General features: G+C 56.0%; 2 protein-coding genes across 5 annotated transcripts; one reads left to right on the plus strand and one right to left on the minus strand.

Moving 5' to 3' along the window:
* The first annotated feature begins 4673 nt into the window (after positions 1 to 4673).
* AVPR2 (arginine vasopressin receptor 2) lies at positions 4674 to 17593 on the plus strand. 2 transcript variants are annotated; one of them, XM_074324207.1, is made up of 4 exons: positions 4674 to 4906; positions 5438 to 5481; positions 5829 to 6713; positions 17412 to 17593. In XM_074324207.1, exons 1-4 carry the CDS (start codon positions 4827 to 4829, stop codon positions 17447 to 17449), a joined length of 1047 nt encoding a protein of 348 aa, XP_074180308.1. In that variant the 5' UTR covers positions 4674 to 4826; the 3' UTR covers positions 17450 to 17593. The 2 variants fall into 2 exon arrangements, with proteins under 2 accessions (XP_074180308.1, XP_019610712.2); XM_019755153.2 differs by lacking the exon at positions 17412 to 17593 and adding an exon at positions 6886 to 7447 and having other exon boundaries at positions 4707 to 4906.
* On the minus strand, positions 7757 to 23954 carry ARHGAP4 (Rho GTPase activating protein 4). Of its 3 annotated transcripts, none has more exons than XM_019755152.2 (22): positions 23795 to 23954; positions 19853 to 20060; positions 19615 to 19777; positions 19344 to 19406; positions 18844 to 19056; positions 17962 to 18090; positions 17664 to 17885; positions 13418 to 13519; positions 13085 to 13276; positions 12908 to 12992; positions 12600 to 12627; positions 12245 to 12347; positions 11617 to 11677; positions 11457 to 11534; positions 11241 to 11375; positions 11030 to 11135; positions 10702 to 10935; positions 10539 to 10612; positions 10268 to 10451; positions 9984 to 10076; positions 9555 to 9648; positions 7757 to 8404 (listed from the first exon to the last, which is right to left on the minus strand). In XM_019755152.2, the coding sequence occupies exons 1-22, from the start codon at positions 23859 to 23861 to the stop codon at positions 8144 to 8146; spliced, it is 2895 nt and encodes a 964-aa protein (XP_019610711.2). In that variant the 5' UTR covers positions 23862 to 23954; the 3' UTR covers positions 7757 to 8143. The 3 variants fall into 3 exon arrangements, with proteins under 3 accessions (XP_019610711.2, XP_019610710.2, XP_019610709.2); XM_019755151.2 differs by having other exon boundaries at positions 10530 to 10612; XM_019755150.2 differs by having other exon boundaries at positions 10268 to 10612.
* Between the last annotated feature and the right edge of the window lie 204 nt (positions 23955 to 24158).

The following is a 24158-nucleotide window of genomic DNA, read 5'->3' on the forward strand; positions in this document are numbered from 1 at the left end:
CTCACTATGGTTAAGATGTCAATTCTCCCACATTTATCTATAGAGTCAATGTAATGGCAATTAAAATTCAGGATTTTTGTGCAGAAACTGACAAACTGACTTTAAAATTGATATGGAAATGCAAATTACCTATAGCCAAAATGATCTTGAGAAAGAACAAAGTTAAAGGATTTATACTGAGTTCAAGACTTACTATAAATCTACAGTAATCAAGAGAGTGTAATGTTGGTATAAAGCTAGGATATAGATCAGTAGAACAGAATTGAGAGTCCAGAAATAGACCCACTTACATATGATCAATTTGGGGCAAAAGTGCCAAGATAATTCAATGAGGAAAGGACAGGCTTTTGAAGAAATGGTGCTGGAAAAACTGGTTATTCACATGTAAAAGAATGAACCTACACCTTTACCTCATGCCGTGCACAAAACTTAACTTGAAATGAATCCCAGACCTAAATATAAGAGTTAGAAATATAAACTTTCTAGAAGAAATCATAGGAGAATATCTGTGACACTGGATTAGGCAAAGACTTTTTAGATAGGACACAAAAAACACAAACCATGAAAAAAAGATAAAATTAGACTGTATTAAAATGTAAAATGTTTGCTTTTTAAAAGACACTATTAGTAAAGTGAAAAGGCAAGCCGCAGACTGGGAGAAAATATTTGCAAAACATCTGTTAAAGGATTTGTAACCAAAATATATTTAAAAAAACAAAAACAAAAAAAATTACAACTCAATACTTGAGAAAACTTTTCAAAATTGACAAAAGATTTGACTAGATATCTCACCAATGAATATATACAAATGGCAACTAAATATACGTAAAGATTCTCACCATCATAAGTCATAAGGAAAATGCAAAATAAAATCCCAATAAAATACCACTGAAAAGGTTAAGATTAAAGAAGCTAAAAAAAAATGACAGACTAATCACAGTAAGTGCTGAAGAAGATGCAGAGCAAATGGAACTGTCATGTCACATGATGAGTGTGGAAAACGATTTTCCAGTTTCTTATCAACTAAAACATACACTATCATATGACCCAGCAGTCCCACTTCTAAAGGGTTTATCTAGAGAAATTAAAACATGTGCATACAAAAGCTTGTACTCAAGTGTTCAGAGTAGCTTTCTTCATAATAGCCCCAAACTGGAAACATCCCACGCGTCCATCCATCAACTGGAACTGGGATAAAATCATCTGTGGTCCATCCATACAATGGAACACCAGTTAGCATGAAAAGGGACAAACTCCAGATACACAACAGAGAGGAACTCAGAGGCATTCTGCTGAGTGAAAGAAGCCAGACACGAAAGACTACATACCCTATGAATCGTATATGTAAGATTCTAGAAAGGACAAATCTGTAGTGATGGAACGATCATGGTTGCCAGGCTCCAGGTGGGGGAAGGAGATTGCAAAAGGCCATGAGGGAACTTTCTGTTGTGATGCAAGTGTTTTATATCGTGATTATGGTGGTAGTTACATGATTGTATCCATGCGTCAAATCTCATCAATTTGTGAAATTTATTGTGTGCTAATCATGTCAATAAAGCTGATTTTTAAAATTCACTCAGGACTAGGAGAGAAATCATTGCCTGGGCCATGGCAGTCAGAATAGTGGAAGCACTGAGCACCCATGAAGCGGCTCTAGATGCAGCCATATAGAAGGAAGGTCAGCGGAGGAAAAGGGTATGTGGTGATGGCTAAGGTGAAAGAGCAGGAGGTTCATTGCTGAGTAAGAGAGAGGTAATTACCCACGCTCTCCTGGTTTTCCTCCCGGCTTTTTCATCACTCCTCCTCCATGTCCTTGGCTGGCACCTCTTTCTCTTTAATCCCTGTGAATGTCTTCCAAGTGTCTCCCAGGGCCAGAGAAATGCCTTTCCTCTCTACCCTCCACTGCCTGGTAACTGTGTCCCTCCATTTCTCTCCTCGGTGCTTCTTCTGGCCTCCCTGTCCACACCCCTCTCAGCACAGGCCCCTGCCCTGGTGGCTGGCCCCTGGGGTACTCAGTGCACCCACACCTCTGGGGCCTCCTGTCCTCTTCTGCTTAGACACTGGGCTAGTGGAGACACTCCACCCACAGAACTCTTCCTGCAAGCGCAGTCTTAGAAGGAGCTGGTGGAAGGGGCAGGGCAGAGGGGGCTGCAGTGCGGGGCTGAGGGGATGGGGAAGGTGTCTACTCAGTCCTGTCCCTGTCTCGAGGCTTGGTAAGGCTAAGTGACAAGCCCCATGGCCAGGCCCTTCTTCAGCCTTCCAGAACGAATTTCCCAGTGCTCCGTGGGGTGGGCATGGGCCCGTTAGGCCACTCCCTCAAACATTTCTCCGGGATCCAGCCTTCTCTCTTCTCTCCAGGCACCCCCTCAACATCTGCCTGTCTCTGGGAGGCAAGCCCAGGGCTCTGCCTACCCCAAGGAGTGGGGGCAGGGCACCCCCCTCCAGGCAGGTGCCCTTCTCTCAGCTCATGTTGCCCGGAGGGCACGGGCTTCTGGGCAGCCCAGTGCCATGTCTGTCGAGTCACGTGGCCCTGACAGTGAATAATCCCTTCAGGCTTCCTTCCCACGAAGTGCTGTCCAGCCTCTTCTTTCTTGTCCCCTGCGGGGTGGCTGGGGCAGGGGCCTGCCTGGGACCTCTCGCCTCTAACTGGCTTCTTGCTGCAGGCAATGGACTCGGCTGGGCCGGCCTCTCACCTGGCACAACGCCCATGCAGCGCCAGCAAGTGCACCCATGGGCTCCCAAGCCTTCAGGGCTCTCTGCTGATGAACCAGACTCTCTGGCATGCCCTCCTGCCTCGGTAGTGCTCCGTTCGCCAGAGGCCCCCAGTACTTCTGGCTGACCTGAAGAGTTCTGTGTGACGTTTCCCTTTAGGTCCTGGCCTTGGTATGGATACAAACCCCTCCCCTTGCTTCTTGGAGGCCAGAGAAAACTACGGAGGGGGGGGCCTTCCCCAAGACTTTTCCCTGAGCTCAAAAACAGGAAACAAGGAGTGCACAGAACAGGGATGGCCACTGGCCTGGCCTCAGGGCTCAGGGGCCCCGCCCTGCACCAGCTCTCTGCTGGGATCCAGCCCTGCAAGACCTCTGGTCAGGCAGAGAAACTCAAAGGACATGATTGTCCGTTTACCCCACGAGGCTGGCTCCACTTCTTGACCGGTCCCAGGAGCTTCCCTCCCCAGCTTCCAGGGCTGCCCTCCATGTACCGTAGTAAGAGCAGATGCCTCTGGAGACTCCTCACCTGCCCGTTCCATGTCGTTGCCCATCCGATCACCACCTGCTTTCAATCACTGGACTCCCAGTTTACAGAGCGGGAAGCGAAGGTGCACAGAGCTGGGGAGTGGCAAAGCAGGGACATGTGCTCCTCTGTAGTGTGCGTGTGTGTGCAGTGGGTGGTGTGTGTGTGGCACGTGGGGGTATAGTGTCCGCTGTGTGTTGCTGTATGCTATATGTGCAGTGTGCAGGGTGGGGGTGTGGTGTGTAAGACACCCAACCCCACATCTCCTGCTGCTTTGGGAAGGGCTCGGGAGCCACCAATCTCTCTGGCCAGGAGAGGAGGCCTTGGCCTTGATTGGACTTGGGCCTGGTCAGTGTGGGGCTGTTTTGGTCTCTAGCTTCGCAGGTCAACAGAGAAGATGGACCAAAGGAAAGAAAAAAAAGGGACGATCTCGGCCCACAGTCTGGCCCTTGGTGGCGTGCAGGCCCCTGCCTTGGGCTGGGCTGGGCCTGCCTAAGCTGAATGAGGCCAGACCCTGTGGCAAGGACAGGGGAGGGGTGGAAAGAGGGTGTCTGGGATGTGGGGGGAAACGATGGGGTAGAGGTTGGGGGCGGTCTTGGAGCCTGACGAGGGGAGAGGAGGTAGGGAGGGCCCAGCCCTGAAGTCCGCGGTGGGGAAGCTCCTTTCTTAGGCCCTCCACACACAGTGCAAGGAACTTCAGTGGGTGCGCTTATGTCAAGTGTGTGTGCCTTTGTGGGTGTATGGCTGTTTCATAAATGTGAGGCTAAGTGTGGGTGACGGGGTGGAGAGGGAGAGCTGGAATGTGCATGAGAGAAGCAGCTCGGACACCCCCACCTCCTAGGACAGGTAGCAGCAGGTGGGGGAGGTGCAAGAGGGCGGAGGTGTCCTTGGCTCTCACAGGGCCTTAGGGAGGAAACTGAATCTCTCAGGGCAAGTTAAACCTGGGCTTGATCCCGCCCCACCCCCTCCCTTCCTGTCCTTCATCTCCGGCAGGCCCTAATTGATGAGAGGGAGGGGCCTTCGTGGGCCTGGGAGGGGCTATCCCTCTGTCTTAGAGGGGATTCCAGGAGCACTCACCCCCTCCTCACCCCAGCTCAAAGAGGGACAGAAGGAGCCTGCTTTGGGAAAGAGGAGCCAAGCTTTGTCCACAAAAAAGCTGTGTGGTCCTGAGCCAGTCCCACCCATCTTTGGTCTCAGTTTCCCCACTTATAAAATGGAGACGCTGGAACTAAGTGATTGATTTCCCAGAGCCCTGGCAGACCAGGCATTCTAAATAGGTGGGCCCTGTGGGGGTGGAGGCAGGCAGGGGCGGGGACAGGGACAAGGACAGCCAGCCCAGCAGTTGCAGCTGTGCCGAAATGAGGACCAGCTGATATGGGCTCAGGGCCCTCAGGAGTGCAATGGGGCTGAAGGAGTCTTGGGGACAGACCTGGGAGGGGCTGGGGCCCCAGCAGGAAGGGAAGCAGAGGAGGCCAGGAGCCTACTTCCCTGTGCCACAGGCCGGAGGCCAGGGGAGGCGCTTGGGGGAGGGAGGGAGGAAGTCCCCTCTAGGGCAGGTCACTCCCAGAGGCTGGGTTGGGGCGGGGCGGGCGATGGAGAGCAGATCTGAGCTCCTGGGACACCTTCGAGCCCGCTGCTGCCCAGCTTCCCAGGAACCCGGGAGCCCGGCCAGGTAAGAGATTGATTGGGGGGCATGCTGGCCCCTCCCGCCTAGTCCCCAGCCCTCCCATGGTCCCTCTCTTGGCCTCTGTCAGGGCAGGGGGGTGTATATGTTTGCCTTGGGTCTCGTGGGCTGCCTAGGTGGGTCCTAGGCTCTCTTTGTCCATCTGTCTGATTGTCTCTCTCTCTGTACCTTCCCCTGCCCAGTCCTGGAAGGAGCACAGCAGGGCCCTGAGATCCATGCGTGGCTCAGTGGGGCCAGATCTCACCATGTTTGATCAGGCTGAGGGTGTACCCTCAGCTCCTGCTCGCTAGAAAACTCACGCACTCACACACAAACCTCAAAGCCTGATCGCTGGAAAGCACACATATACGCACGTATATACATACAGTTGCGTGCACAGGCTGGAACCCCCCCACCCCACCATGCACACAGACAATGCCACTCGGGCATCTCTCTAAGGGCCTCTGTCCCTAGACTCTGGGCAGCAGCGGGGCTGGCCCTTCCGATGGGAGGTTGAGCTTACTGTCCTGTCTCCACCAGGCGCTCAGAACACCTGCCCCAGCTCATGGCTTCTTCCACCTCCGGTAAGGTTCTAGCCACTTGGCCCCTATCCATACCCCCACTGGGATGAGCCAGGTGGGCTGAGTGGGGTTGGATGAAGCCGTGAAGCCCCCTTTTCAGAGACTTCTTTCACCCTTCTCTCCAGGATGCCCATGGGGATAGGGGAGCACATGGCGGTGCATACTGGGGGCTGGGGCTACCCTTCCCTCCCTACCACTTGAGGTGGGGTGAGGATGTGTGCTCTGCTGGCTGGAGGGAAGCAGAAGGCCCAGGCCACTGGCTCTGCCTGTCCAGTTGGAACCTCCTTGGGCTCTGGTCCCCCTGCAGAGCACGCTCCCTAACTTGGCCCTCTCCCCCCATCCTTGCCCAGCTGTTTCCTGGCCCCTCTCTCAACCTCTGCCACCTGGCAACAGCAGCGAGAAGAAGCCTGTGAACCCCCGGGACCCGCTCCTAGCCCAGGCGGAGCTGGCCCTGCTCTCCACGGTCTTTGTGGCTGTGGCCCTGAGCAATGGCTTGGTGCTTGGGGCCGTAGCACGGCGGGGCCGGCGGGGACGCTGGGCACCTATGCACGTCTTCATCTGCCACTTGTGCCTGGCTGACCTGGCTGTGGCTCTGTTCCAAGTGCTGCCCCAGCTGGCCTGGGATGCCACCGACCGCTTCCATGGGCCTGATGCCCTGTGCCGGGCCGTCAAGTACCTGCAGATGGTGGGCATGTATGCCTCCTCCTACATGATCCTGGCCATGACATTGGACCGCCACCGTGCCATCTGCCGCCCTATGCTGGCATATCGCCATGGAGGTGGAGCTCACTGGAACCGGCCGGTGCTGGTAGCCTGGGCCTTCTCGCTCCTTCTCAGCCTGCCCCAGCTATTCATCTTTGCCCAGCGTGACGTGGGAGATGGCAGCGGGGTTTTCGACTGCTGGGCCCACTTTGCCGAACCCTGGGGCCTCCGTGCCTATGTCACCTGGATTGCCCTAATGGTATTTGTGGCACCTGCCCTGGGCATCGCCGTCTGTCAGGTGCTCATCTTCCGGGAGATTCATGCCAGCCTGGTGCCAGGGCCAGCAGAGAGGGCTGGGGTGCGCAGAGGGGGGCGCCGGACAGGCAGTCCTGGAGAGGGAGCCCGGGTGTCGGCAGCCATGGCCAAAACCGTGAGGATGACGCTGGTGATTGTGATCGTCTATGTGCTGTGCTGGGCGCCCTTCTTCCTCGTGCAGCTGTGGGCAGCGTGGGACCCGGAGGCGCCTCTGGAAGGTAAGTGTGGCTACGGCTAGGGCTACGGGGAGCACCTGGGCTTGGCCGCACATGCAGGTCTGCACCCCCACATACATATCCAGCCATGGGCTCACTAGCCCCTAGCAGGCACTTGGGGTCACACCCCTGCCCGGGCACCCTCAGCCCCAGCCCTGCTCCTCTACCCGCACAGGGCCCCCCTTCGTGCTGCTCATGCTGCTGGCCAGCCTCAACAGCTGTACCAACCCCTGGATCTACGCCTCCTTCAGCAGCAGTGTATCCTCAGAGCTGCGCGGCCTGCTCTGCTGTGCCCGGAGGCGTGCCCCACCTAGCCTGGGACCCCAAGAGGAGTCCTGTGCCACTGCCAGTTCCTTCCTGGCCAAGGACACTTCCTCCTGAGAAGCCAGGGGGCGCCTTCCCTTCCAGAAGCTCCTCCAAGCTCAGCTGCCTGCCTGGGGCTGGCCCTGGGAGCCACTGGGAGAGGGCCTCCCCCTACTGGGAATTGGCTCTGGATTATGGGGGGAGGGGTGCAGAGGTCAGCTCCTTGTCACTGGGTATGGGGAGGGGCTGCAGTAGCATGGCGGTGACCAAGCTTCCACCTTAGTCAGTGCCTGCCAGTGAGATGGAGGTCCCAGGGAGCCCAGGAGGAAAGAGAGGGGAACGAGACCAGAGGACTTCCGTTTCTCCGTCTCTGTAGTTCCCCTCTGCCCTCCCTTCTTACTTTCTCCCTAATAAAAGTTTCAGCTCATTTTCCACCTGGTGAGTGTCCTTGGACCAAGGTAACTGTGGGTGTGAGGGTGGCATGGAAAGACACTCCCAGACCCTCTCACACCCATAGACACAGGCGTGGTGCTGGAACCCATGACATAGGTGACTGTCCCCAACCCACACATCCCTGAGCCAAGGCCCCCTCCCCTTCCCTGTAGAAGCTGTTCCAGCTACAGAACCTCCCATCTTTGCTGAGAGCCCTGTCATCTGGCCTCGAGCTGTGAAGGAACCGGGGGTTGGCCCTATACCCACCTGCCCAGTCCCCCAAGACAAAAGAACTGGCTCACATCGGGGAGTCAATGCACAAGTCTTTATGAATGGCTGCCAATACCTGCCAACCTCCACCAGCCCCCCACCCTCAGGTGAGGCAGAGATGGGACTGGTGACTGGTTGGCCTGCTCATCTGAGCAAGGGTACCCATCACCCAATAGCCACTGACGCACCCTTACAGCAAAGCCAGGGAGGGGCCTGCCCCCAGCCTCCTTCCTCAGCTGCCTCCCAAAGTGGCCTAAGCCAGGGCTGGGGGCAGGCAGGGGCATTGTTTGGGCAGCTATGTCCTCCTCTCTGCAAAGGGTCAAGAGCAGATGCTCAGTGCTTGCTGGACAGGGCCAGGGAGAAGCAAAGGGCATGGGGAGGGTGGCTGCCAGGGGTGAGGTGGGGCCTGCAGAGAAGCCAGTAGCACCTCAGTGTGACTTGAAGGGAGAGTCCAGGCCTTGGGGGTGCGATGCTGAGGGTGAGGCCGGGGCCCTGGATGCTGAGGGTGAGGCCGGGGCCCCAGGGCCTCGGGAGAAGCCTTTGTTCTTGCCGAGGCGACTGCAACCTGGAGGCTTTGGGCTGCGGGACCCAGGGCTGGGGGAGCCAGTGGATGCTGGCCCGAGGCCCTGGCGGACAGCGGTCTTTCCCAAGAGCTCCTTAAAGACCGAATCCATAGTCTGTGCCACAGCCTGGCAGAGGTGAGAAAGGGAGGGCATGTTGGGGGACTGTCCCCCATCCCCAGCCACTGCCCCCACCCTCAGGTCAGTGTGTTACCAACCAACCCAGGAAGGAGGCCCTCCTACCCTCTACTGCCCAAGCCTCCACCGGAACTCCCCTCTCCAAAAGAGAAGTGCTCAGTCATCACCCTGTCACCAGGCCTTGCCTCTCCGTGGGCCTGAGCTGCTGCCCTTCCTCCCTTGCGTGCTTTCCCTCCTGCCACTTTTGGTGTGGCTGTCGAGGCCTCTTTTGGGGATAGCAATCTTGAGCCCAGCCAAGAAATGGGGGAATCTCTGGCTGGGCCCCAGCCCCCCTCTCCTCATGCTCGCTCTCTCCCTGGCTGAGATCACAGCCACCTCCCATGATCTTCAGGGCCACCAGTGTGCACGACCTCCCAGGTCAGCGTCCACTTGCCCCTCGCCTGGCCCCACCTGCTGCCTGCCTCCCCTGGGGTCTCTGCCCCTGCGACCTGGCATCCCCGCTCAGCCCCGTCCCCAGGCTCCCAGGCCTGGCTGCTGGGTAACACCCAGGATACCGCATGCTCTTGAGCTCTCTACTTGGGCTCAGGCTGTCCCAGTGCCCAGCTGGGAGCAGCGAGCACCCATCAGGTGGGCACGCTGGGCACATTGGACAGAGTAGGAACCTGGGCATCCCCAGGCTGTACCCCTTGCTGGGGCCGCATGCAGCACCCACTGCCTCCCCCTGTGAGAACCAGCTGTTCCGCCCAGCTCCCCAGCCAGCCATCCCCTCCGGCCTCTCTTCCATCTGTCCCTTCATACTCCCTGGCCCACTGAGCTCCTGCCATGTCACCACCTGGCACCTAGCCTGGCTCTAGATGCCATCCTTGAAGTCTGTGGGGTAGCCCGTCTCCCATACCACTCACCACGTCCAGCTCAAGAACCAACCATGAAGCCCAAATGTATGAGCCACCACCTCCACCTCACCTCTGCCCCGGGCCCATCCTTCCCAGCCTGCCCCTCCCTGGGTTGGGCTCAGCCTGTCTGAGGCCAGGAAGGGCAGACTCAGACCTCGAGAAGGAAGAATTCGGTTCATCAGGAGGGCAGAGACACCCCCCAGGAGAGATCCCCCCCCACCTACCACTCAGCCAGTCCCGGCTCTCACCTTATCCACCTCCACATGTCGCTCTGGGGAGGTTGGGACCAAGCAGTGCCGTCTGTGCCCAGAAGGGCCTCCGGGTGGGGTGCATGGCTCTGGCCTGCAGGGCACAGACAGTGAGCCTGGTGGGGACCCTGGGAAGTCCCTTCACTAAACTGGCAGTAGCTCCTCCTCTCCCAGGGCGTGGCCAAGGGAAAGAAGACAGCGAGGCTGACCCAGCGGGCTCCTTCTGTTCTTTGGCGTCCCTCTCCTGGACAGCTCTCCCTACACGGGCCCCCTCTCCATGTGCCCAAAACCTCAACCCAACCCCCTCTGGCCTGGCCCGGTGCCTGCTGCCTGGGACAGGACTGGCCCCCAGAGCAGTGCTCAGGTTGGGGTAGGCAAGCGAGGCCACCAGAAGGGGTCTTCCCGAGGGGCCAACTTCTCCTTGCTCACCGATGGACGAACTCCGTAGCCAGGAGGCCCTCAGTACTGCTCAGCGGGTCTCCTGCAGCCTGTGGTCCCTGGCCCAGTGAGGGCTTCTCTGCCCTGGGGTCAGAAAGACAGCCTGTTTAAGGTGCTAGGGGCCAGCGGGCTCTGTGCCTTGGTGCTGGCCAGAAGTGGTCAGAAACACGCACAAAGCGTCCAGACGCTGGGGCTTGCGGTGGGGGAAGGGCCAGGACCTGGCTGGAAGGGAAGCTGTAGAGAGCCTCCTGGCAGCGTGGGGCACACGCACTCACCCCCCGGGCAGTGTGATGTACTTGTGGGGAATGAGTCCCCGAGTGCCAGCGCACTCGCCCCGCCACCAGTCGCCTGAGGCCCGCTCGTGCAGCCGCAGCACATCCCCACGCTGGAAGGTCAGCTCCTGGGCCGTGCGGCCCGTGTAGGAAAAGCAGGCCACGGCCTCCAGGACCCCCTCCAGGACTGGGGAGAAGAGCAGGTCTGAGTGGGAGGGCGGAGTGGGCACCCAGGGTGGGGACAGAGTGGGGTCCTCCTTCCTACCCCCTTCACCATCCTCCTGGGCCAGGGTCCCAGCTTCCAGTTCTGGCTCATTCTCCCCTACCAGGCCTTCCAGCTGGGCGTCCCTGAGGTCCAGAGCAGAAAGGCAGATGAGTGGTTGAGGGGGATCCCCTCTGTTGGACAACCCCCCCCCCCCGCAGCACAAAGAGCATACCCCAGACAGCTGGCGGAAGGCGGTGCCATGCACTTCTCATAGACGGGGCCCGGCAGCAGCGTCAGGGGCGGGAAAACCCGTGCGGGCTGCATGATGAGCGTCTGTACCAACTGGTTCACCCGGCCCTGCAAGGCCACCGGGTCCTGCCCAGCGGGCACAGGCAGCAGTGTTGGCCCGAAGCACACCGCCAGGTTGTAGGGGTCCATCATGTTCTCATCACTGTACTGGGCCAGGCTGGGGGCACATGCAGGTCACAAGCAGGGAGCTCCCTGCCCAGTGTCCCCTGCACCCCCCACATCAGCCGCCCTCGCCCCTGAGAAGCACTCACTGGTTGAGGAACGTGAAGAGGTAACGCAGGACCACCAGCACTGGTTCCGGCAGCCGGGCCAGGAGGAGGCTCACAAGCTCCACACGCTCTTCAATGGCCTCCAGCTCTGTGGCCACGGCCACCACCCCAGAGAGACGTACATGAGTCCGCTTCTGGCCACTGGGGAGTGGCCCCTCCCACCCGGCCGGCCTCAGGCCCCGCCCGGCCTTACCTGCAGAAGCCAGAAGCTCCCCAAACAGGTCTGGGGGGAAGAGCGGGGGCTCCAGGCTCCGGAAGTAGAGCTTCAGCACCCCTGCCACTGAGTCCAGGTCATGGGCTGTGCAGCCTTCCACCAGTGGGTCCTCCCCTGAGGACAACACAGGGGACAAGGCCTATCAAACCTGCTCTACTTAGCTGCCCACCCTCACCCTGCACTGCCTGCCCCCACCTCTCTCGAAAGCTTCTCGGATTTCTGAGACCCGGGGCTGGGCACCCGATACTCGGAAGATGCCCTCGTGCTGCAGGCCTGTGGGAGACAAAGAGCCAGTGGGCACCTCATCACCCCCCACCCCTCTAGATGGGTGCCGGGCACTGGGGGTCAGGCTTACCGTTGAGGTTAATGAAGCGGATACAGCTCTCCACCACCAGGGGCACGGGCTGGCCTGAGCTCTGGGGACAAATAGAGTGTTCACTTCACTCTGGACACGGCAAGTCCCGCCTTGTCATTCGCTCGTTTTTATTTTCTCTTTGTAATGCGTTATGGTGGTTGGCAACCAGGCCTGGCGCGTGGCTGGCAAGATTCACTCCCAGGGGTCTGATGTCCCTGGTGCCATTTTAGGCAGAGCCTTACATTTTACTTGCTGTTTATAGCTGGCATGTGAAAATGTAATCCAATTCTGTATGATGACCTTGAATCAAGTAGCATCGCAAAACTCCAATTTGTTCACTGAAATAGTCTGTTGACTCTTTTGAATGTTTACACACATAATCACATCATGCAAATAATAGCTGCTGCCCGAGGCTTTCTGTAGATGCCTGTTACTAGTTAACGATGTTCCCTTAGATCAGTGGAGGCCTGGCAAAGGCCCACTTGGGAAGGTGGGGTGACTGGTAGTTCGCAACGGAGGATACTGGGGTCATAGGCAGCGTGGCCACAGACGTGGCCTGGGGCTGGAGAGAGACCAGAATGCAGCGGGAGGGCCTGTACTTAGCTGGAGCGTGAGGCAAAGCAAGTACCTGGATAAACTTCTCCATGTCTCCCCCGAAGAGTTTCTGGTTATACTGGGAGCTGGGGCGGGGGTGGCGGTTCTTCTGGAATTTTCTCTGTGGGTACTGCATCCTGTGGTGAATGGGAGCTAGCTCCGAGGGTTGTGGGCATGGAAAATCGGATGCCCTACCCCCAGCCCAACCAACCAGGGCCCTGGAACTTGTGAGTTAGTCTAGAACCCACTGGGCAAGGTGGGAAATTGAGGCCACAGAGGAATGAGAAGTAGAGTTGGGCCCGAAGGAGAGGGGAGGTTGAGACATCACAGCTTGGCCCCTGTAGAACCCTACCTCCTCGAAACAAAGCAGCCCTTCAGGAAGGACTCACCAAGATACCTCCCGCTCCTCTTTGTCACCTGGCGAACAGAAAACATTGGTGTGCCTCTCAGGCCAGGAGGTCCTCAGTGCACCCCACTGAGAAAGGTGTGGCCTGAAGGTCAAGGGCAATAGCAGGGCCAAGGGTGGGACAGAGGCCAAGACCCTTGCTGGGTTATTTCCTGCATGCCAACCAATGTCTCTGGGCAGAGAGGAGCATGGGCCAGGTGGGATTCCCGGGCAGGAGAGCAGAGGGCAGGTACTGCTCCTGACTCTGGGGGTGGGGTGGAAGGGAACAAGGGGGGCAGGAGTGGGGCCCACCTCGCTGAATGGCCTCCTGCAGTTTCTCGTGCTTGGCCTGTAGCTTGGCAAGGACGCTCCGCCCACTCAGGTACTCCTGGAGTTTCTGGGCAGCCCCCCAAAGAAACCTAAGTTTTAGTCCCGGCTCTGGGCTCTCCCTGTGCCACACCTCTGCACCCCCAGCCCAAACCTCCCCACCATGATATAGAAGGTCTCGGTCTCCTGCTGCTGGCCCCGCCTCCGGCCAGCCTGCCGAGCACCTGGGTCTGAGCTGGTGGACTTGAGGGATTCGGTAGAGGGACAGGCTTGGAAGGAATCGAGCATGTCCCCATCTTCCAATGCCACCACCTCCAGCAAGGCCTGCAGTGTGGCCTTCAGTGTCTTATTCACCTGGGGAAGAGGACAGGAAGAAGTCGGGGACAGATGAGGGACAAGAAGTCCAAGTCAGAAAGAAGGGGGAGGGGAGGTCACGGCCACCTCACTCCGTGTCTCCAAGTCCCTGTTCCCCTCCCCAGGCCAGGCCACTCATACTTCCTCTGTCTCAATGGTCTGTCGGTCCAGGCGGCTCTGGATATTCTGGGCTCTGGGCAGAATCTCGTCCCGCAGCTCCACCTCAACCCGGATGTCAGACACCTGCAGAGGGCAGTGTCCAAGGGAGTGAGAGCTGAGCCTGGGGACAGACAGCTCAGACGTGGGAGTGGGGCTGGGCATGAGGGAACGGAGCACATTTCTACTGCCTGATGTACAGGAGCGCCAGGCCTGGACACTTGCTACACATGGTTCTGAAGCATGGCAAGGGCATCTCCCTAAGAGAAAGGAGCACATCCATGCACAGCGAGACCTGGGCACGGACACTCATGCTGGCATACTCCTAACAGTCCAAAGGTAGCAGCAACCCAAGTGAATGGATACGCAAGCGTGGTACACACGCACAATGCAATAGTATTCAGCCACAAAAAGGAATGGAGTCCTGACTGATCCACGCTGCAGTGTGGGTGAACCTTAAAGTCTTTCTGTTGAGTGAAAAAAGCCAGAGACAAAGGGCCATATAGCATATGAGTCCATTTACATAAAATGTCCCGAAGAGGCGAATACATGAGACAGAAAGTAGATTAGTGGTTGCTGGGGGCTGGGGTGAGAGAGATGGGGAGTGACTGCTTAATAGGTCCGGGGTTTCTTTTTCGGGTGAATATGTTTTGGAATTAGATAGTGGTGATCGTTGCACAACTCTGTGAATATTCTACACACCACTGAATTGTACACTTTAAACGGACGAATTGCATGGTATGTAAATAATACCATGGTAAGGTGGTTTATTATTTTTAAATGGTCAGGAGAGCTGGGGTCTGAGAGGGAGGGCCCAGCCCGACCTCTCCTAAAGAGAGCAGAGGGTAGAAAAATTGCTCAGTTTAATCAGGCAGAAATAGACTTCCAGGGGCAGAGTGGGGGATGGGAGGAGGGAGCTTTAGGAAGTGAAGAATTTCTCTCTTTTGAACATGGAAGCATCCAGGGAATTCAGACATCAAGTTAACATTGAGAGTGAGGACTTCACTTATCCACGACAGGCTAAACACGTCCTGCTCCCTGCTCCCCCCAAGCCTACCGTGAAGGGATGCATGAAGGCAAGTCACAGGGACACTGGACAGAGGGAAGGACACAATGGCACATGAGAGATGTCAACAGACATGTGGAAGATGGAGACTGGTGTATCTTACTCAACAAAGCCCAGACAGAAGCCAAAGTGGGCCCTTAAACCCGGAAAAGCTCAAAAGATCGAAGCAGCGGGTGCCTCCCTGGTGCAGGGGGCACAGAAACCAGGACTAGTGGAAAGTCTATCTGGAAACAGTACTGCGGTTCTTCAAAAAAATTACACATAGACTTGTCAGATGATCCAGCAATTCCACTTCCGGCTGTGTACCCAAAAGAATTGGAAGCAGGGTCTCAAAGAGATATGCGCACACTCATGTTCAGAGCAGCAGTACTCACAATAGTCAAAAGGTGGAAGCAACCCAAGTGTCCATGGACAGAGGAATGAACAAAACGTGGTCTCTCCATACAGTAGAATATTATTCAGCCTCAAAAAGGAAGGAAATTCTGATACACGTTCCACATGGATGGACCCTGAGGACATGATGCTAAGTGAAATAAGCCAGTCACAAAAGGACAAATAGTATATGATTCCTCTTGTATGAGGTCAAACTCATGGAAACAGAAAGTAGGATGGTTGGTGTCAGGGGCTCGGGGAGAGGGAATGAGGGTGTTAAGTGTATAATGGGGACAGAGTTGCAGTTTGGGAAGAAGAAAAAGTTCTGGAGATGGGTGGTGGTAGCAGTTACTGTGCTTAAATGCCACTGAACTGTATACTTCAAACGTTTCAAACAGCAAACCTTATGTATATTTGACCACAACAATAAAAGTCTATCCAGGCCCTAGGGAGCACTGACATTAGAAGACCCACCCTCCTCCAAACCCACACAATTGGCAGAAAACTAGAGATTTACTCTCTGGAAAGGATAAATCAGAGGGATTCTGAACTCAGGAACACTAGTGATGGCTGAAGGAGGGGACGAAACCCCCTACTGATGAGAAAGAGCGAAGCAGCTGCCGCCATCTGGGGCCGGCCAGGGGCTCACAGCTGGTCTTGGTGCTGTCCCACTGAACATAAGGAGTGTCACTGAGCATCAACATCAGACAAGGCCCCTTTGTGATCATGATGGTGAAGACAAAAACAAGACCACCATGTCATCACGCCTGATTGCAGACAAAACCGAGAATGTTGTCAAAGCCACAAAAATCAGCAAACCTCCCTCGGTCCCAGCTCATATAAGTGACTCTGCTTCCTCACGGATGACAGCTCTGGCGTCCCTTAATCCCCCACCCTGCCTTCCAGATGAGTCTTATTAAGACACACAGTCAGTGTTACCCCTGCTTCCTGACAGCACCCAAGCCAGAGTAAAGCCCCTTTCTAAAACCCTCCAATCCCAGCCTAAATTCTAGAGGTTTTTCTAGCACCCTCTTCCTGAGATGCACCCCTCTGGTTCCCCACAGTGGTGGTCCCTCTCACAGCAGTGCTGTGAGTCCCCTTCCCAGCCACCCTGTCGGGAAGCACATGGCTGACCAGCTCTGCTCGCACACAGTACATACCTAACCCCTCTCAGTGACTCCTCTTAAATATGAACTGATGGCCAAGCCCACCATTTCAAGAAATCTCTAAAATGGAAGACATAGATCAAAGCAAGCTTTTAAAAAAACAACAACAAAAAACAAAACAAAAAAAACAACCCGTAAGGAAACAGAAAATGTGAGGAACAGAGAAAAATGTCAAGAAAACAAAAATATGTATTTTAGAAGGATTTGAGAAGATAATGTATCCATGAAACAAGAACAAAGGGTTATTTTAACCAGGAATTTGGAACACAAAACAGAGCTCTTAGAAACAAAAAAAATATGAAAGTAAATTTTAAAGTAAAACTCAACCAGGGATTGGAAGAGATAATTGAAGAAATCGTTAAGAAAGCAGAATCAAAAGGCATAGGGATGGGAAATTCAGGAAAGATAAAATATAAGGAAATTAGCGAATCAACCCATGAGGTCCAATATTTAATGACAAGAATTCTTGAAAGAAAGAAAAATTGAGAAAAAATTATCAAAGAAATAACATGAGCCCCAAACCTAAGAACACAGCTTTCCAGACTGACCGGGCACACTGGCTGCCCATCACTGTGAAGGAAAAAGGGTCCCCAAAGTACAGCATCATACAATTTTACAAGGGGAAAGAGACTACCCTGAAAGCCTGACGAAGAAAACTCTAGGTCACATACCAAGGTTCAGAAATAGGAATGGCATTGGACTTCTCACCTACATTACCGAGAGGAAAATGATTTTGTACCTTGAATTCTATACCGAGCTAAAATACCAATCAATTTCAAGACAACAGACATTTTCAGACATGCTCTGGCACAAGGGGTGTGCACAGACTGCCTGGTGTGGGGGACAGGACCGAGGGGACTATCTCAGGGAGATGATGGTGGGGCAGAGCCCTGACCATCCGTGGAAGGAAGTCAGTAGAGCGTATGGAAAGTTGAAAAGCAGCTAGCAGGCTGCTGCGCGATTTGAACGCACAGAGGAAAACTCCAGAAGCAGCGGCTAGAAGAATGGGAAGTGGCTGTTTCTGGGGAGTGGGAATTGGGAACCGAAAGGGTGAGTCAGAGAACAGCTATGTGACACTGTAAGCCTTGAGTGGACTAACTTGCTCAACTATTACTTTGGTCCAAATACAGATTAAATAAGTAAAAGCTCCATGCAATCCCAGCCCATGCGCAATGCCCATTAGAATAAACTGGTAAAGGAAAAAAACATCTCAGAAGCAAGGAGAAAGATGCCTAGTTATATTTTACTGCTTGCATGGCTTATTCCCGCCCCTAAGTTTGCATCATGAAATGTCTGAAACATGCAGAACAATCGGAAGAAGCTGTATGCCCACCTACTACCTGGCTTAATACTGTGATGTTTTTGCTGTTTGCAGTTACAGGGGGTGTTCATTCGCTGGCTGACCTGCTGTGAGCTGCGGAAGTTTGCTTCCAATGCAAGTGTGGAGACCTCATTTGCCTTGAGACCATTGAATGAGGCTCTGAGAAATGAGCTGCATTCAGGACTTTCAACTCCTTGGCAAAATGGCATTCATTCAACTTACCTACCATGACAATGAAGAGCAGACAACACAAAGCCATTGGCGTCAGCACTGGGAACGCTAAGGGGCATGGGCAGGGACGCTCACCTCATCCCCCTCGTGGGGGTGGTAGTCAAAACGAAGCGGGGGACAGAAGGCAACTGCATGCACCTCCAGCACCTTGGCCTTGTCGCCTGGAGGGTCTAGGGCCTCCACCGCCTCTTCCAAGCTGCCCAGGCCCTGCATTTGGGAGGCTTGGGTGCGGCTCTCGGCAGCCGTGTAGCTGCGGAGCACCTGCCCCAGGGCTAAGTGGAAGCCTGTGTCACAGCACTGTGGAGGAAGCAAGGACACGGCTCAGGTGCACCCCAGTGCACTCAGCACCCCCGCCTGGACCCCCAGCACTCACGTCCATGAGGTCCAAGACATCATGCAAGTAGTAGTTGCTGACAGCAGCGTTGACACTGGCCAGGCTGAGCAGGTACTCGTTGCGCGCTTTTGTGCACTTCAGTTTGTGCTCCAAGAACTTGGCCTGCCGCTGCGCAAGACCACACAGACAGGGTCATCTACCTGGGCCAGGTGGCTGGCCCCCATCTCTGGCTTTCCGTGGAACCCTCACCCCCCCACACATCCTCTCCCCCCCCTTTTCCCCACGTGGACAGCTTTGCCCGAAGTCCCACAGGCCCCTCAAACAGCAGGGCCTGGAAGTCCCAACGTGCTCGCCCATCCCACCCCACCCTGCTGTGCACAAACCCTCCTGTCTCAGGATGGCAACCCTAGTTGCCACTCAGCTCCTTCCGGCTTGACATCGACATCCTGGTATTTCTGCTACCCTCAACCTCCTCCTCCTCTCTTCAGGGTCCACCTCAAATGCTCTTCAGCCCTGCACATCACCCGGTCACCCATTCTCCGTGTCTTCTGGCCCCCCTGAAACCTCACAGCACTGTGCGAGGCAAGGGCGGTGGGGGGAAAGGCCCCAGGCTTGAGCGCCGAAGCTATGCTCACCCCCGCTGGGCTGGGGGGGACAGCTAGGAGCACGGGAGACGCTCACTGTCCTCCTGACCTCTCTGTCTACCGTCCCAACTTGGGGAGCCCTCCAGAGCCATCAGGGCTGACCAGGCCCAGGCCCTCCCTTAGAGCCTTGCTGGACGTCTGTGCTGTCCCCTCCTCAGCCCTCCCTTCTCCCTCTGTGCACCACCTTCCAGCAGGCCACAGTGAAGGCCAGGGGCTCGCAGGGACAAAGGCCAGGAGACAGAGCCTTCAGAGACACACAGGTGCCCTCCAGGCCCACCTTCTGCACCAGCCGCGATCCTTTCTTGAGGGAGGTCTTGCGGAGGGGCCCTGCCTCTGTGCTGCTGGTGGCGGTGGCGGTGGCGGCAGCGGTGGCGGTGGTGGCAGCAGCAGCACTCCGGCCTGTCCGCTTCTCTTCCTGCCGCTCGGCTTCCCGGAGCTTGGCCTCAGCACTCATGCTCTCCGTGTGGTACACCTGGTATGTCTTCTTGACCTACAGGGAGGCCCAAGGCCAGGCAGCCCTGCTTAAGGTAATGGCCACAACCAGCCCTCCCCCTCCTCCTCCTAGCCCATCTGGGACTCAGATCAGAGAGCTAGGTGATCCCATGTGAGAACTCAGCCCACCCTCCCTGTGCCCAGAGCAGGGACAAAGGGCGGTGCTTGTAGTCCTTAAATCCCAGGTCTCTCCCAGGTACCCCATCTTCCCGCTTGAGCCTGGCTTGGGGAGGTGTGATGTGATGGCCTCCCCTCTGATCGCGGCGTGCCCTGTCCCGTTCTCACCGTCTGAAGCTCTGACACCACCTCCAGCAGCTCCTCCTGCAGCTGTTGCTCCAGATCCTTACTCTGGGGAAGAGGGGGAATGTGACCGCATCGCTGCTGTCCTGGGGTGACCACCACACCTCAGCTCAGCTCTCAAGGCTCAGGCTCTATCCAGCTCCCCCTGAGCCCTCCCAGCCCTGATGCCTCTGGATCGGATCAAGCACCCACAGGCTGCCCTCGCTAAGTCCAGAGGGCATCGTCACACTTCCCGTGCCCAGGGCAAGGGCCATACCTTCTTGACAATGCGCCCTACATCCTCCGCAATGTGGCTCAGGCGCTGAGCCAGTGGCCCGGCCAGGACCTCACTGAGGGCTGCGCTCTCCCGGCTCTGCTGCCGTGTCTGCTGCAGCAACACGGCCCAGCAGTGCAAGGACGACAGGAGGGACGGCTCCTTCCTGAGGGGAGAAGGGCTCTCAGACCAGGATCAGGGCCTTGGGCCCTGCTGTGGCCATCTGTCAATGCGGACCTACCGGAAGCTTTGGTGCTCCCGGCTGCTGCCCCCCAGGCGGCCTCCTCGGTTGGAGAAGCGCTCGGCCAGCTTCTCCAGGCCACGGGAGTACTCCAGCTCCACATCAGCGCGGCGCCGCATGAACTCAGCCAGCTCCTGCAGCAGCTCCCGCCGCAGCTCACCCTGCAACTCCAGGCAGCGGAGTTGCTCACTCAGCTGCGAGCGCATCTCTGTGGGGAAATACGTGGCTCAGGCCCGGGCAGCAGGCCGTCCTGTCTGCCCTGAGGGTTAGGGCTGGGGCTGAGGAGGACGAAGGAGGCCGCCCCCTAGGGAGGAGTTCCAGGTTCAGCTGTCCAGGTGGGCTCAGGACAGGCCTGAGGAAAGGGACCTCTGGGTTGAGGCTAACGGGAATCAGCCACACCCAACTGGTTGATGATGAACGGAAAGGCCGTTCCAGGGAGAGAGGAGAGCTGTGCAAAGGCACAGGGGTAAGAGGGAGCATGGCAGATCCAGGAGGGTTGCAGCCAGTTCTGACGGGGAGAACAGAGGGCTGCCCCAGCCCCATCCTGCTCTGTCCCTAGCCAGGCGCCTCTCACTTGGGCTTCCCATCACGCCTTGGTTCCTGGAAAGCCCCTGCATTACTTCCCCTGCCACTTCCTGCCCTTCGTGTGCCCAGGACTCCAGGCACAGCAACCTCCCTGCAAATAGACACATAGGACTGCTTAAGGGCAAGGCTGTTGTGGCACTCTGCCAAACCTACAGTGAACTTGAGACAAAAGGGCAGCCCCATGGTGATGGCCGGCGGCCAGGGAGAGCTGGTCAGGGCTGAGAAGTGAAAGGAGCAAGGAAGCTGGCCTGTTTTTCTGTACCCTGTTCTCACTGTGGATCACCCACCTACAGGGCACCCCAAGCCCCACCTCCCAGCAGATAGAGCCACACCCAGGGCCCCCACACTGCTGGCTTTTGACACCTTATCACTGACTTGATTGGGCAACACTGCTTTCCCCACACAGACCTAAAGCAAAGAACCGCCTGAATGGCAAGCTTAAGCAACACACTGCCAACACTTCTGCCACCCACTGGGTGCCCAGGTGGGCACTGGGGATCCTGAGTAAACAAGGCACTGTCTTGGCTTCTGTCAAGCTGGTCACCCACTTACTAATCTCTGCCCACGTGCCTAGGGAGGGACATTAATTGAAGTCTTCATTCAGCAGAATGTTGATTATGTACCCAGTCTGTGCCAAGCATGTTCTAGACACAGAGACACAGTGGCAGAGAGGCTTGACCAAATGCCTGCCCGCATGGAGCTGAGATGGGAATGGGGGGACAGCCAGTGACTCCCCAGGGACTGCGGGGCCTCAGCAGGTTCTGCCTGCCTGGCATCTCCATCTCCTCCTCTGATGGCCCTTTGGAGAACACCCCCTTCCTATTCGCAGCCCATGTCCCTCTGCCTGACTTCAGGTGCCCACACCTCAAACTTTCACTAGAATTACTGAACAGGGTCTCTGTTTCCACCAAGGGATCAAGCTTGGAGAATGGAAGCCTGGGGAAGGCGGTGAGGGTGGGGGGGCTTCCTGACAGTGAAATCAATGCAGACCAGGACAGAGCCAAGCAAGGCAGTGTCCTTATATCAACTGAGGCCAGGCTCCGGGTGGAGCAAGTTCTACAGCACTTGCAATCAGGAAAGCCTTCACTGAATCAGGGTAACATTTTTTTGGATAAAAGTAAATTTCATTTCATTTCAAGAAATGTCTGAGACCTTCCAGCTCACCTCACCTTCCTCTGGTGTTTGCCCCAACCTCCCCGGGCAACAGCTCCCTGGGGAAAACTGCACAGTGCTGAATGGACCAGCCCGCCAAATTTTCCTTTATTCTTCAGGGCAGCCATGCCCCAGTCAGGATCTGGACATGTGCAGCAACTGATGTCACATAGGAGACTTGTGCATTAGCACCATCTGAACACAGTAAGTTGGTGCCTAGCCCCAGCCCCTAGGCTGTGTCACTGCCCACCTCTCAGATCTCAGCTCAAATGCGGTTATCAGGGAACCCTTCCCCGAACCTCTCCCCAAACTAGGACTTGCCTTCTTCCCACCCTCTTTCCTGACATTGTGTTTTCCCTTTATAGGGGTTAGCATCAAAATTGAAAATAATTGTGTGATGGCTTATTTACTAGATGTCTCCCCAACTAGACCTGTGAGCCATAGGGGGGCATGGACTGGCTCTCTTTTGCTCGGTGCTGTATTCCCAGGGCCCGGGACAGACTAGAAACATACTAAACATCTGTCATAAGGAAGGATGGACTGCACTATGCTGGGGCCCCACCAGCACTTCCTGTGAGCAAGGCCTAGGTCTCACTTCTGCTGACAAGCAAAGCAGAAGAGAAGATGGCCTCCCAAGCACGACTATGCTGACTTTTCAGAATTTAGGCTGTCGAGGCAGTGATCCTTTTTTCTAGCATGATAGGAAGTTTCTTTTGGCGGTGGTGGGGATGGGGGTGGGGAGCAGGGTACATAAGCTAAAATCACTGGAAACCCAGAGCAGGTAAGGACCGTCTTAAAGACAGTCTCACTCAAACCCGCAATTTTTCAATGCGAATTAATTGACCCATATTTGCTGACTGAAGAGTTTCCAAAGTTCTTCAGCCTCAGGACATTTTGGGGAAGAAGGATGGGGATCATTATCTCCATCTGAGAAATGATGAAGGCGAGGCTTGGAGAGCTGGCTCACCCTGCACTGTTGCCTCTAGCTGGCTCTGGGCGGCAGGCCGCTTCTCTTGGGTGGGGAGGATTCAGACATACTTTGGTGTAAATTGCTTGCATTTATAATCACATTGGAACCTGCAACTCTGGGCTGGAAGGAACTTCAAGGGTTATTTCATTCTACTTGCTAGGAGTTGTAGTGTTGTATGACCAAGTCACTGCTCCTCTCTGAACTTGAGTTTCCTCCATCGGTAAAACGGAGCGCTTGAGAATGATATATGGCAGGGGTGTCCAAACTTTTTTCAACGTTTTTCACCAAGGGCCATATGCGGTAAAATACACAAACAGCCGGGCCACTCACTCGAGGTGAAGTACGTATTGCCGCACCTGGGTTATTTAAGTAAACTAAATATATTTTTGGAATTTGCTGCGGGCCAATTAAAAATGGATTGCGGGCCTCAGTTGGCCCACGAGCCACAGTTTGGACACCCCTGATATATGGGGTCACACATCTAAAGACACCGGGAAACTTTATGGCCCCAAACTGCTGGTTCTTGGATGCTGCCTTCTTTCCTTTACGAGAGTTACCATGCCCTGAATAAGACCGAAGAAGCTGTGGATTAAGAATTTGCAAAGCTGATTTGCATGCGATTTGCACACTGTTTTTATCAGTACCCCCAAAATTCTACTCTTCAGAAAGCTTTGAAGCTGGCCCCGTTGAAACTCTCAGGCCAAGATTCACTGTGCCACCTTGACCCAGAGGCAGTGGCCTCAGCTCTGAGCTACCTTAGTGCCCAAGGGAGGGCAAAGGGGCTGGGCTCCAGGGACTGAAGTGGAAGTGGTTCAAGGACAAAGCCATCACTAATCCATCCACCTAGTCACCTAGATGCCCTCCTCCGGACCCCCTCAGCAAAGTCAAGGTGATCGCTTTCATTCTGGCTACGATGCCACTTTCTGGGGGGGCCCTTAGTGCACCCGGAGGCCCCTTTCCCTCCTCCGGCTCCTTGGGTAAGGTGTAGGGAAAACCAAGGAGGGCAGTGAGACCAAAGGAAGGGAGAGAGGGAGGGAGGGAGACAGGAAGGGGGGACAGCTGGCGGTTGAGGCCAAAAGGGCTCTGAGAAGCGGGCAGGGGGCTCAGGCTCACTCACCCAACGCCCCCATACGAGGGTAGCGGGCCCTGGGCCAGAGGTGGGACTTTTGGGGCTCCCCCACGGCCTTCGGAGTCTCCACAGGGAACCTGGCCGGGAACTCCCATCGCCCTCTCACCTTTTACTTGAGTCTCATACTCGGCCTGCAGCCCCCGTTCCCGGCGTAACTTCCCGTGTGCGGCCATGGCGGCCGTGCGGCCGGCCGTCGAGCCCGGCTGCTTCCACGCGGCCACGAGCGGGCCGGGCGCTGGGACCTGGGGCTCTGCAGCCTGCAGCCTGCGCCGGCCCCGCCCCCGCCCCGCCCCCAGTGCTCTCCGGGGCGGAGCGGCTCAGGCCTGGCGCTGCCCTCGAGGGGGCTTCTGTGGGGGTCCCATTGCCCCACTCTTTGCCTCCCTTCCCTCTGGGCGCTGGGCTGCTCCTGGAGTACCCTGTGCCCAAAGCTCTGCTGCCAAGAGGCCAGGGCCGGTGTGAGAGCCCCAAGG

This window comes from Rhinolophus sinicus, chromosome X (genome assembly GCF_036562045.2).
Source record: "Rhinolophus sinicus isolate RSC01 chromosome X, ASM3656204v1, whole genome shotgun sequence".
Classification (NCBI taxonomy): Eukaryota; Metazoa; Chordata; class Mammalia; order Chiroptera; family Rhinolophidae; genus Rhinolophus; species Rhinolophus sinicus.